The sequence below is a fragment of the Aythya fuligula genome, chromosome 27, assembly GCF_009819795.1.
Source record: "Aythya fuligula isolate bAytFul2 chromosome 27, bAytFul2.pri, whole genome shotgun sequence".
Classification (NCBI taxonomy): Eukaryota; Metazoa; Chordata; class Aves; order Anseriformes; family Anatidae; genus Aythya; species Aythya fuligula.
The window spans coordinates 2,869,495-2,882,872 of record NC_045585.1 but is presented as its reverse complement, the minus strand read 5'-3'; the positions used below and the strand labels follow the sequence as shown (position 1 = coordinate 2,882,872).

Here is a 13,378-nt window from a genome sequence, read left to right as displayed (position 1 = left end):
ATGTTGTGGTTTGAAATGGATTTGAGTTTATTTTATTTTCCCCCTGCAGTATGTATTAAAAGAAAAAAATAACAAAGGAGGAAGGAGATATTTGAGAGAAAGGGAATACAGAGGATTTCTTTATTTGGCAGCATTTCATTCCACTTTAATTTCTGTGCTTTTCAGCAGACATTGTACCAATGGGTATATCTCCACTGCAAAATAAATACGAAAATGAGCAGGGGTTTTTAACTTGGGCTGGTTAATGGGAGTTAGCTAATGTAAACAGGTGCAGAGATAACTCAGGGTTAGCTCGTGCCAAATTAAGATATGCTCTGAATTTCCCTGAAAGCTAACCCAAGTTTTCTTCCCTTTTTAACGCAGGTTAAGAGTACACTTATTTTTGCCTTTGTTTACCAAAAATGTCAGCACTATCTGCCTTGTATCAACTATAGGCTCGTCTAGCTTCCGCCAGCCCCTTGACATGGGTCCAAACTGAAGGAAGGTGGCTATTTATAGTTCCCTTTACATTGATATTCTCAAGCATGAGTAGTTTTTATCATTCCTGTTCTTTGCAGGGCCCAGAACGGGGCAATAACTGAGGTGAGCCTCTTGTTCTGCCGTGTGGGAGCAGTTGGGGCTCGTGGTTAAACATTAACAGCCCTGATACAGCCAAGTGACACCAGTCAGCTGCCAACTGGATGAAGCAGCAATACGCAGTCGACCAATTCCCACTAGCTGTTGGGTGAGATGTAGTCAAAAAAAAAAAAAAAGATCATTTTGGAGCTGCAGAGCCATACACTGTGTCCCAGTTGATCAAAGCTATGGCACTTTCCCTCTGGAAATGAACTGCACTTGACTCTCAACGTAAGACAGTTGTAGTAACTGGCTAACCATGCAAAGGAAAAAAAGGAATGAGGCCTGAATTCCTTCTTCAGACTTACAGCTGACACTTTTAAGGGCTTACTTACTTACCTAAGCATGTACTGCTGCAAGTATGGTGGCTTACTGCATAGCTAATCCACTTCTGAATTGCAGTGTCAGCCTTGGAATCTGGGGCTCTGTGAAAGAGGTGTACAGGTATGACTAATTTTATTAGGGTGGCACCAGTTAAGAGTATAAAAAATATTTAATTAGAGATGATAACAGTAGAAACGGGAGGAGGAAGCTCTTTAACAAAGCAGGTTTTGATGTCCTGCTCAGTCAGTGCCTTGTAATTACAGATGCTGAGTCCATAGCAAAAGATGAAAATGCAGTGACCGCAGCAGAACAGAGCGAGGACTGGGGTAGACGAGGCAGATGGTGTCTGGGAAGCCTCCTTCAGCCACGTTATCTTTTAATTGCATGTTTGGATGATTCCTGGCGTGGTGGGTTCTAAACAGCTCCTGTTGGACTGATAAAATGAACTTTCAGGAGTCTCTGTTACCATTTTGCCTGGGTTAGTGCTTGAGAGCACGGAGTGAGTCAGGCCTGGATTGCACTAAGGTCTATGCAAATATAAACAAAAACGAGTGCTCTGAAGAGCAGACAAGCTTCAGCCTTATTTACTGATAGGCACCAGCCGGGGAGATGATTGCGTTTCCACAGAGCTGCTCTGATTTCCATGAACTCCTCTCTGGAGGTCAGGCATGGACGTGGCAATCCAGGTGTGAGTTACCATCAGGTAGAGTGTGGACCTTGAAATATTATATGCATACTGGCAGGCAGGCAGCCATGAAAATGCATCCATGGACTCAGCTCCCTTAGCATTCTGGTTTTACAACATAGTTGCTAACACTGTAAACAGTGGTGGAGGCAGAATTTCAGTGAGTCAAGTTTTTCATCGTGTTAGCGTTGTATTTTGGTGATGAGCTCTTTTTCATGTGTACCAAATAGGTTGAAGAATTACTTTGGCTGGTAAGAGCTGCAGGAGGGATAGGTGTGAGGAAAAAGCTTATGTGGACTTCAGTGTCATAAGTAGTTACGTTTTGATATCACCTTTAGACTTTTAAAAGCAAATGAAGTGTTTGCTTTAAAGAGTTTTACCATCTAAACAAGCAAAACAAACAGGACATGCATAAAAAACATCACACAACATCACACATTCTAAGTGGCAGACCCTAAATCTTAAGACAGTTAAACCTTGGCAGTGCAAAGTGCCGGAGAATTTTCTCCATGGCCTAATCTTGTCTTGTCATATGGTGCCTCTTTTCTCAGATATTTTTAGTTAAATGCAACTTGTACGGTAGATGCCGTTGAGTACCTTTCAGGAAGCTTACTGGGAAGCTTACATAGTTTTCAGGCTTTCACTAACTTGAGATTGTCCCTTGTTTTCTGTAGGATAACAAGACAACGCAGTTCCGTCATGTCCAGCAAATGACTTACAGTCTGATAGAATGGAGGTCGCAGATCCTGTCTGGGACTCTTCCCAAAGATGAACTGGCTGAACTCAAGAAGAAAGTCACTGCTAAAATTGACTACGGTAACAGGTAAACTACGAACACTGTCCCAGGGGTAGGAGAGAATTCCACATCCCACTGAAAGCTCTGGAACTGTGTTATGAGAATGGATGCAGATGTTTATTAATACAAAATGGTGTAAATAACCACACGAGGAGAACACTGAATCAGGCTCTCCGTTTTCTCTTGGAAAAGGGATAATTACAGCCTTCAGTTCCCATCAGAACATGGCTAACCTGGCAGGTGGGCACGTAGCAGTTGGTTCTTCATATGCCACCATTCTCTTTAACTTGGCAGGAAGCCTTACCTGTCTTAATTCTGCAAAACTGCTGGCACAGGGTGGCATTTCCCATGGAGCACAATTTGTGCCTGGCTATCTGGAGCCAGGATTTGGATACTGCTAATGAACTAAACTGCTTTATCAGCAACTGAGTAATGTGATTCTGTAGGCCACCAAAACTGCACCTTTCACTGGTTTATACAGTACAGAGATTGTCTCCAGAACTCATTTATCTACCTGTCAGACTTCATTCAGGTCAAATTAGTCAATTAAGAAAAAAGCTTATGGCAAAGAGTAATAATCAGCCATAACCCATAAGCTTTATAGTTATACCTACCTGTTTATTTTAAATACGCTTAAGTGAGAACAGAGATGATGTCATCTTAGCATAAAGTTACCTAATTATTTTTCCCTTAATGGGAGAACTGCAGGTGGAGGGGGGGAATGAGGGAACAGCATTTCTAGGAAAACCAGCAATGTGATTACTGGAGTCAATTAATATTGGCTGCCTAGAGCTTGGTGAGTGGTTTGTGCTCTGTCACCTCTGCTTCCTATATATTATGTCACTTCTGTCCTCTGATTTGCATGCTGCTCAGGATCCTAGGTTTGGATCTGGTTGTACGAGATGACAATGGGAACATCTTGGACCCAGATGAAACCAGCACGATCTCTCTCTTCAAGGCCCATGAAACCGCATCCAAAAGGATTGATGAAAGAATCCAGGAAGAGAAGGTACATCTCTTGGTGCTGGCTTTGCCCTCTTAAGTAACTAGTACCCACTGCATTTGTACATTCCTCTTAAGGATATTGTGCTACTTTTACAGCAGAACTGAATTCTTTTATGTAGATTTTAATGGGAGCACTGTCCTTCTTTGCAGTCCCTGCAACAGAATTTGGACCTCCGAGGGCAGCCAATATTCAACACAACCCACACGTATAGCCTGTATGTAAACTTCAAGAATTTTGTCTGCAATATTGGAGAAGATGCAGAGCTGTTAATGAGCCTCTATGATCCTGACCTCTCCAAATTCATCAGGTAGGCTTCTATTTGTATGTATAGAAGCAATTTAGTGCTTGTAAAAAAGTCGATGCAAGTTAGAAAGGAAGAGCCAGCAGAGTAGTTTTTTTTGGTTGCTGCCTCAGTGGTGATGCAGAAGGGGATTATTTGACTTCTGATAAGAAGTCAAGGTTCTGAGCACGTGCACTCCCCTTCATAAATCTGGGCATTTCTGTGTTACATTAGTGAAATCCCAGATTGTCTATGTTCTTAAATTTTCCTAATGTTTTCACTAGACTTGAGGCAATGGATTCATCGCGTACCTTTTGGTCATGTATGGGCATGATATTTGCTGTCAAGTCAGTGCAATTTCACACCTAAGAGCTGCTTATTTAGTACTGGTCAGGGAAGATATGAAGAACTTTATCAAGGAAACATGTAGGTGTCAGGCACCCTCTGTCTCCATCATTGAGGTTATCGGGTGTAGAGATGCGGTCACAGTTGAAAGAAGAAGGAACTGAGAGTACCCCTTCTCTCCATGCCTGGCTTCAGTGAAATGAGTCACCTCAGAATCACGTTGGCATAGAATATTTTGGCAGAGCTTTTCAGACACTCCTAAAAGATCAAAACACTTTTGAGCTTTTTCCCAGATAACGGGAATGTCAGGTTTTCATTTTTTTATTTTATTTTTTTGCTTCTTTTATTTGTAGTGAAAATTACCTGGTTCGTTGGGGCAGTAATGGGATGCCTAAAGAAATAGAGAAGCTAAATAACCTTCAAGCAGTCTTCACTGTAAGTTACTGTATTTACATCCTGGAAATTCTTCCCCATGCTGCAGACATGAGTTCTGGATTCTTTCCATTTCCCCTCCTTTCCTTTCCTTCCCACCTCTGGCAGAGAGGAGCCACATGGGGCATTTCAAGGTGTTTTTCATGGACACTTAAGATCTTAGAGGCAGCCACAGAGGAACACTTCTGAGAAGTGTTTTGTGATGTGTCAGTCCAAAGCAGTAGTAAAGGTCTATTACTTTGAAATGGCACTGTCAGTGAGTGCTGCTGAATCCTGTTAGGCACTTCTCTTCCCAAGCCTAACTGTTATGAAAATCCAGGCTTGAGATTAGAATTGTTTTGGTTTTCAGCTCATTGCTCTGCTGATTCTCTTCTGTATTAGAATTTAATTGCCACAAGTTGTTAGTGGAATAATTTCTGACAAGTAACCAAAGTGGCACAAACTAGCTGCCTTGTCCTCGGTAGTGCTCTGGCAGTTAACAGTCCTTTCAGTACTGTTACTGGGGTACTCAAAGAGTAGTGGGATATTTAGGAATTGCTGTGTGGAAATTACTGCAGATACACTAGCATGTTGTTTTCCTAGGACTCAAGGGGAACTGGTTTTCCTTTTTTTAAAAGAGGAGAGTTCGTTTTAAACATATGTACAACCTAAGAAGTCTTTTACCCTCTGTCTTTTTCTCCTCCATTCATAAAGCAGATTGATGTAACTTTATTTTAAATGATTTCTAGGATTTAAGCAGTTCTGACCTGATCAGACCAAAAATCAGCTTGGTGTGTCAGATTGTGAGGGTGGGACATATGGAGCTAAAAGACGGGAAGAAACATACGTGTGGACTTCGGAGACCGTTTGGTGTGGCAGGTAAGACAAATTCAGTCACAGGACAAAAGAATATGGTCCAGTGGGTGGGACAGTGAGCTAAAAAACGTAAGCTGTACACCAGCAAAGCCTATTAACCTCTTTGTGTCAGCATCTCTCTCTCCAGAATGGAGGTTCTGATACTGAGCTGTATATGGTGCTCCTTTGGGATCTTTCAATTAAAGTAGTAAATGAAGATGACACGCTGTCAGCATTCACTTTTTGGTTTGTCACCATCTGAAGAGATAACACACTGCTCTCAGTGCAGTAGACTTTTCAGATCTTTGCTAAAGAGGGATTTGCTCCTCACAACGAGTAGGATAAAAGTGGATTTTTCCTAAAGGAGCTTTGGTGAATGAGACATCCAGTTCCCGTTCAGTTCGTGTGATCTCTTGTGAAGAGACTTGCTTGAGATTAGTCGGAAAAACAGTTTCAATAATCAGGATTTGAAACCTGGATCTATTTTTTTGCCTTGAAATACCTGAGTCCCACCTGTGTTTTTTATCAGCACGAATATTCACATTCACTACCATGTGCTGACTTCTGCATCAATGAAAAGATGCTTGCTAAAGTTTTAACGATGAGAGTGGCCTTCTGTATTGCTGTCATTAGTGGCACTGGACCAAACTAAGCAACTGTTTTTTTCCGTTCTGATAGGGGAAAGCTCTCTGTAATCTCTTTAGCAACTTGGCAGAACTGTGTGTTGAATTTGTGTTGTTGCAGTGATGGACATAACTGATATCATACACGGAAAGGTGGATGATGAGGAAAAGCAACATTTTATTCCGTTTCAGCAGTAAGTACTGGACTTCAAAGTTCATCCCATATCTGGCTCATTTAAGCCAAGCTGTCCTTTGGAGAAGGACGAATTTGTATGGAACCTGGCAGCATACCAAGGGCTCTACAAATAGATTAGCTAATGGCAGTAGTCAGCTTTTTGAAGGAAAAGATTTTTGTCAATCCTCTGACACTTTTGTTCCCCTTGATTTACATGTCTGTATGATAGGGTGAATTACGTAGGGAGTCTTGGCAATGCAGCTAGATACCCATATCATCTGAAGTAAGAAAGAATACAGTGCAAAATAACGTTGTGGGGTTTTGGGGATGTGACCTTAAAAACTGTTATGAGACTGATGCAAGATTTTGAGTAACACCTGAGCACACAGGGAACACAGTCTTCATTGTCACTGCTGTGCAGCACCCAGTGTATTGTCAGCCTGTAACTTTCCAGATTGCCTTGTAAAGGTGGGTCAGAGAAGAATAAGAACGGGATTTCTCCCTCTGTCTGGGAAAGAAATTCTAGCCCCACTGTCTTTTGAGTTTCTGTAATGCTAGAACTTGTGTGTTCAGCCTGCTCTCTGATTGCTCACTTTTTTAGCACATTGCAGTGATTAAAATGAAACTTCTTTGGGAAGAATCAGCTTGTTACAGGCCTAAATACAGCAGTCCATTTGGTGTAGCCGTATGGTGTTGCAAGGTATTTTCAGGGGAGAATTTTGTACGTTTTTTTTTTCTTTGTGTGTTTTTCCCCTACCCTCTCAGGACCTGAAAGGCTGCAAAGAAGGATGTTTTTTCATTTGCAGAATAATGGTAGTCTCCTACTTTTTTTTTTCTTTTTTCCTCTATTTTCTAATGATTTTTTCCTAATGAGTTTAGATCCAAATCTGGACACCTCTAATGGGGTGGGGAGTCTGAGGAAATACTTGATTCATTATTGATGATGTTGGACCAGGAGTGAAATCTGGTTCTAGATCCAAGCTCACTAGATGTGTTTGTGATTAGGGACAGGTTCAATATGATATCATTAGAGTCATATTAATTAAGACCAGCTAATCTACGTAATCTCTTAGGGACAACTCAGAGACACACCTGAATTCAGGGCTCATTTCACCCGATGGGAGCACAGGGCCCTGTGTAAGGACATGGTGAGCTGTTCCTGCATGGTGACACTCAGCCAGACTTATTCTGCAAGGCAGCCTGTGGATGGAAGGAAGAACAAAAGGGAGCTGCCTGTGTTTATGGTTGTCCTGAAGGCTGCTATTTCAGCCTGATAAAACTGTTCATGGAGTCTTTTAGGAGGCCCAGGTTACTTATTCTAAGCCAGAGCTAGCACCGACGTAGCTCCTCGTTTGAGAGTTTAGATGTATTTCCATTGAGTTTAGGCAGGCGAAGGAAAAACTTTTATTTAAAAAAAAAATATATTTGGAAATTAGTCAGGTGTTGGCCAGCCCTTGTCTTGCAGAGCACATGCTTGATGTTGCTTCCATGTCTGCTTCCCAGTCTGTTGTTCTTCACAGGATTGCCATGGAAACATACATCAGACAGCGACAGCTAATTATGTCCCCACTGATAACTTCCCATGTGATCGGAGAAAATGAGCCCCTCACTTCTGTCTTCAACAAAGTCATCGCTGCAAAGGAAGTGAATCATAAAGGGCAAGGTACAGCAGTCAGGCGAGAAGCTGATGGGAAAACCTGGTGTGGGGAAAGGTTCCCCTTGCTTACAAAGGAAAGTAAATGGCTTATGAAAGTCCAGAGATCAATGCTTACTGGAGGTTGCTGCCTACCCTGAGCCAAACCTATGGTCTTTGTAATGACTGCCATCCCAGCACGCTGGGAGTTAAAATGATTAAAAACGAGCTGTTCTTACTCAGGTGAAAAAAATCATCTTTCTAGCTGATGACTTACTTGGTACAAACCTAGTACTTTATTTTAATATGTGCATACAATATTTGGAAGTGAACATGGCTCATTGCTTATTCCAAATGCTTTCTTCTGGATTCTCCTGCAGTTGCTTGTGTATCTGGCTTTTACTTACTCGTGCGTTTTCATGTTTCATGTTCATATTCAAGAACAAGAAGCATAGTTTCATGTTTTCATACTATTTTTTTTTTTCAGTAAGGTAAACATTACCCTTCTTATCTTAGGTCTTTGGGTCTCCCTGAAACTGCTTCCTGGCGATCTAGCACAGGTTCAGAAGGATTTTTCCCACCTTGTAGACAGATCAACTGCTGTGGCTCGCAAAATGGGATTCCCTGAGATAATTCTGCCTGGTAGGTCCCACGGGCTTCCATACTTCTGTGGGGTAGAAGAGGCGTGAAATTCTGGAATTCATGCTATGAACAGATTTATTATAAAACTAGCTTAAAAACAATTGTTTTTCACTTTTCATGAAATTTCAAGCTGATCTCTTATTTTTTTTTGTGAAAAATCTTCCTTTGAGAAGCAAATGAAAAATGGTAGCATTTGTACTCTGGAGGAAAATATCTGTTTAGACAAAAATATTATTTTTTTTTTGCATAAAGTTTTGACCCTACTTTATTTAATCCATTCAAAATGGATTTAGATCTCACTGGTCTAAATGGATAGAGCTCACAGCATTAAAAATTGTTACATGAAGACATGGTATTACTCGAGGTGAAGATGCAATGATGCTGCAATGATGTGATGTTGAATGCTATCAGTTAACTGGTATCAGCAAAGGCTATGAAGAAGAAAAGGATGTTGTGGTACCCTAGGATGTTGGCTTCTACAATTGTCCATGCAATGAAAAGAACTCATTTAGTGCCATGAATTTTAGGTGATGTTCGAAATGATATCTATGTCACCCTGGTACAAGGAGAGTTTGACAAAGGCAAGAAGAAGACTCCCAAGAACGTAGAAGTCACCATGTCAGTACATGATGAAGATGGCAATCTCCAAGAGGTATGATGGCCGTTGTGAGATATATCGAGGCTGCTCAGTTTGATAGATGATAGCTCTGCTGGCCAGGACCTTATTTATTATTCAACTGTATGCAAGAACTGTATGATAATGAACAAGAGATATTATAGGTGACTAAATTTGAAGTCACTATTTTTTTTTTAACATTAATAACAGAAGTGAGTAAAAAAAGAATCATAGAATGACTTGGGTTGGAAGGAACCTTCAACATATCTAGTTCCAAACCCCTGCCGTAGGCAAGGATGCCACCCACTAGACCAGGTTGCACAGGGCCTCATCTGACCTGGTCTTTAACACCTCCAGGGATGAGGCGTCCACAACTTCTCTGGGCAACCTGTTCCAGTGCCTTACCACCCAAAATGGTGACATGGTTTCCTTGATCATGAAGCATAGACTTTGAGCAACTCTGCAAGCTACGTGCTTTGAAAAATTCCAACCTAAGATACTTCTTTCTTTCATTCTAGACCTTACCTTTTCTTTTTTTTTTTTTTCCCCATACCCTTTGTCTTTTTGTCCAAAGAAAGCTATCCATCCTGGTGCTGGTTATGAAGGTGTCTCTGAATATAAGTCTGTTGTTTATTATCAAGTCAAACAACCTTGCTGGTATGAAACTGTAAAGGTAAGTGTGTGCAATTTAGTCTTGCTCTATTGTGTAGAAAAGGAACTAGCTTAACATTAGTAGGTGCATCATAATCTCTCTGGAGAGACAGAATACTGGTGCTGCATTTTTTTCTTTGTATTATCATGTGCAGGTGTCCATTGCAATAGAGGAAGTCAGTCGTTGCCATTTAAGATTCACTTTTCGTCATCGGTCGTCACAGGAATGTGAGTATCAGAAAAGACTGACAGAAGTATTGTACTTCAGCTGCTCATGTTGAGATTTTGAGTATCCACTAAAGGTGTAACACTTGCATTTCTACTTATTTCCAGGGCTGTGGATTTTATTGGAAGCAAAACCAAAACAAACAAAGAAACCTGATACTTCACAGCCTTAGGAAAGGGTTTGGGGCTGGTTCTGGTCTAAAATTTGTATGAGATAGGGAGCAATGACCCTCCTTAGAAGACAGTTGTCAATGCTTGTTGGTACTTGGCTTCTCAATGTATGGTGTTTTTTGGTTTGTTTTTAATTTCTTTTAAGTCCTTCACAAAATTCAGTGCAAGATTTGGTAGGACTCTAATGATCTTCTTATAGAAAGATTTCTGGTAACTTAATTAAGCAAATGAAAGGTAAATGAGAAAGTTTAGAGCCAGGAGACTTCTTCAGACTTCTTCATAACGCTGTGAAAACAGATCAATAATGTTAGACTGATCCCTTGAAAGACTAAGGAAAAAAGGCTTTTAAGGCACTTGGAAGATGGAGTGACGCACTTTCATGCCCATAGCTTACAGGTAGATTTGCAAAATCCTAATCAAAATTTTTGTGTACAATTATATACGTCCAACCAGCAGGACAAGTAGCCACTGAAACTGTGCGGAGAGAGAAGCTTCAGAGAGGAAGTTTTTTTTCTGGGTAATTCCAGATACCTGCTTAAGGGAAGGGAAGAGAGCTCTTTCTGCTGTGGGTCACCAAGTATGCTGCTGCCATTGCATTATCATGTGATGTTATTAAATAAAGAAGCTGCTGTAGTTACCCAGCTGCACTATGGACAGTATGGACGTAAATAAGATAATTACTAATAAAGATTTTTTTTTTCTGTTTACAGCTAGGGATAAGTCTGAGAGAGCATTTGGCATGGGCTTTGTGAAGTTGATGAATGCAGATGGAACAACACTCCAGGATGGCAAACACAACTTGATTGTTTATAAGGTAGCTTGGGTATTTGCACTCCTTAACTTCTGTTTAACTAATCAAAACAACTCTGCTGGCTGATATATTTTTTTTTCTTAGCAGTGTAAACAGTGTTGTATTATTGCAGAGATTTTTAACAACCTCTTCCAGAGTAATAGGACAGTAACCTTTTTTTGTAAGGTACCACCAGCTCTGCTTTCACTGCTCAGTTTTCTAACTCCAAATCTGGTGCATCCTAGTATGTAACTGTAAATAGTGTCTTTCCTCTAACATCATTCAGTTAGACAGCATGCAGTAAACAGGCCTCGTGAACACCTGCCTTAGAAGATCAGTGTGTGACAGGAAGAGGGTCCTGGTGCCTTTAATCCCAGTAAAAGGAAAAAGCTAATGCACTGCTATAGAAATCTACAAAGTGTGTGCGGGGGGTGTACCTCATAAATTCTGTGGTTTGTGTCACTCAGAATGAGCTTAGCTCACTGGCAGTGTATGGGCAGCTTCTGTTCCTTAAAGTTAGAAGCCCAAACAATGTAAGTGAACTACAGGCATGAAAAAATGCTTAGAGCCTCCTGTGGCTGTCACTGTGTTGAGGGGTGTGTGGTGGTACGGTGTCTGCAGATGAGAAAGAGGTCAGATGAGGTGTTCTTAGTGTGTGAGATAACCCATTTCATTCTTGTGGTCAACCAACAGGGTGATAACAAGAAAATGGAAGATGCTAAATGCTATTTAACCCTTCCTTGTACAAAAATGGAGATGGAGGAGAAGGAGGCCCCTTCGGGGAAAAATCTGCACCATCTAGCCAACTTCACACCCACTAAAGATAGCACGAAAGACAGCTTCCAGATTGCCACTTTGATCTGCTCCACCAAACTCACCCAGAATGGTAGGTCTTGACACCACTGGGATACTAATACATGCTTTATATTTGAAATAAAGAAGGTAATTTCTGCAGATTTTTTGGTGTTGCAGCACATATGAGCATACTGTTTTACTTTCAGTCTTGCTGCTTCATACATCAATGACAGCTCAGTCCCAGCATCAGTATTGCCCATACAAACTACAGAAATGTTTTTGCAGTCCCTAGTGATCATATCACATGGATATTTTATCTAAATTACCAAGGTTAAATCTAGTGGGTTTGTCAGCATGTATAGAAATAGTACCTGTTAGTGACAGTGTAAACGTGCGTTCAGAATTCTTTGTTAAAGGTTAATTATCTTTTTTCTATTGTTTGTCAAAAATGTAGCCATTAAAACTAGTCTCTTCAGCATGCTGTTATGCAAAGTAGGCAAAATAAAGGTTGTTGCATATATGTGGATCAATACAGTACGTGCTGGTACATGTTGTGAGATTTAAATGAGTTAAGGAAGCTAGTACAGTTAGGGAGGGCTCTTGGTATAATATACTCGCTGACTTTGGGAAGGAGACGTGAAAAGACACCAACTGTGACTCCATCGAGGTGTACACTTGCAGCTGCTGGGAGATGGGCATGAGCTGTTCTCGTGAGCCACGCCAGTTTGCTTAAGCTAAATGCTGTACTGATCCATCCGTGTGCAAGAGGGCCGAATCTGAATTTCATTGTCTAGTTGTTGCTCTAGAGCAAACACAGAGCATTAGCAAGAAAAGTCGCACACTCTAATAAATGTCCTAGCTTGATGGATCTTCTCTTGAGTGAATGAGAAGCCTGCAGATTTGTTTGCCAAATGTTATCAAATTACACCAAGGTTTTCCATTAATAGCAAAATGAACTCTCTTGCCAAGACAGAAGAGCCACCTCAAGGTAATGTTCTGAATGTCAGTGTGAGTTTTCCTTGTAAGCTGATTCTAAAAATAACCTCTAGTACTTTTTCTGTATTGTTCTGCAGCCAGTAAGTCAGCTGTGTTGTTGTAATCTGTTTCTAATTGCTGATGTTTTGCCCTTGCTAGTTGACCTCCTGGGTTTGTTGAACTGGCGTTCCAATTCTCAGAACATAGCCCACAACCTAAGGAAGCTCATGGAAGTGGAAGGAGGAGAAATTGTAAAGGTATGCAAAGGTATATTGCATTGCATCCAAAAGCTCTCTCTATGTGCTTAGATAGTTGTTTTTTCCAGCTGCTGAGTAACAGCAGAACAAAAATGTATTCTTTCTCCCAAGAGCTCTCATTAGTGGAATTCAGCAGAATTACAGAAGCTAAATGTTAAGAGAATCAAGGAGATGGTGGTGACTTTCTTTTCCCATGTAATGTTGCAAAAGAGAAGATACATGCAAAGCCTAGCTGTTAATTTCCAGTAGCCTAGCTGTTAACTTCCTATAGTGGCTCTGCTCCTCCTTTGTGAATAGGGACCTGCTGTGGATCTAGGAACAGAATGCAGAAAAGGCTCAAAGACCCTCTGGTCAGAGTGGGTAACAGGTGGGGAAGCACCAGAGAAAATGACCTTCTGAGGGAGTTAGGAGGTGATGTTTCCTGTGGTTCTCAGTGTGGATCTTTTGGGATTATGCAAGGTCATGGCTTTAACTGTTTTAATTGCTGAGCAACTAAAGTAAGTGCTGT

The 13,378-nt window shown here is 41.0% G+C and overlaps 1 protein-coding gene across 1 annotated transcript in view; it reads left to right on the top strand.

Moving 5' to 3' along the window:
• Nucleotides 1-13,378, top strand: part of DOCK5 (dedicator of cytokinesis 5) — a 79,642-nt gene that overhangs the window by 28,579 nt on the left and 37,685 nt on the right. The window contains exons 6-19 of the mRNA XM_032204232.1: nt 2,299-2,447; nt 3,294-3,429; nt 3,576-3,733; nt 4,405-4,486; nt 5,212-5,341; nt 6,062-6,134; nt 7,636-7,778; nt 8,265-8,390; nt 8,918-9,042; nt 9,581-9,679; nt 9,813-9,885; nt 10,764-10,867; nt 11,537-11,729; nt 12,773-12,870. Of these exons, the coding sequence (XP_032060123.1) occupies nt 2,299-2,447; nt 3,294-3,429; nt 3,576-3,733; nt 4,405-4,486; nt 5,212-5,341; nt 6,062-6,134; nt 7,636-7,778; nt 8,265-8,390; nt 8,918-9,042; nt 9,581-9,679; nt 9,813-9,885; nt 10,764-10,867; nt 11,537-11,729; nt 12,773-12,870 (1,689 nt within the window). The remainder of the gene's footprint in view (nt 1-2,298; nt 2,448-3,293; nt 3,430-3,575; nt 3,734-4,404; nt 4,487-5,211; nt 5,342-6,061; nt 6,135-7,635; nt 7,779-8,264; nt 8,391-8,917; nt 9,043-9,580; nt 9,680-9,812; nt 9,886-10,763; nt 10,868-11,536; nt 11,730-12,772; nt 12,871-13,378) is intronic.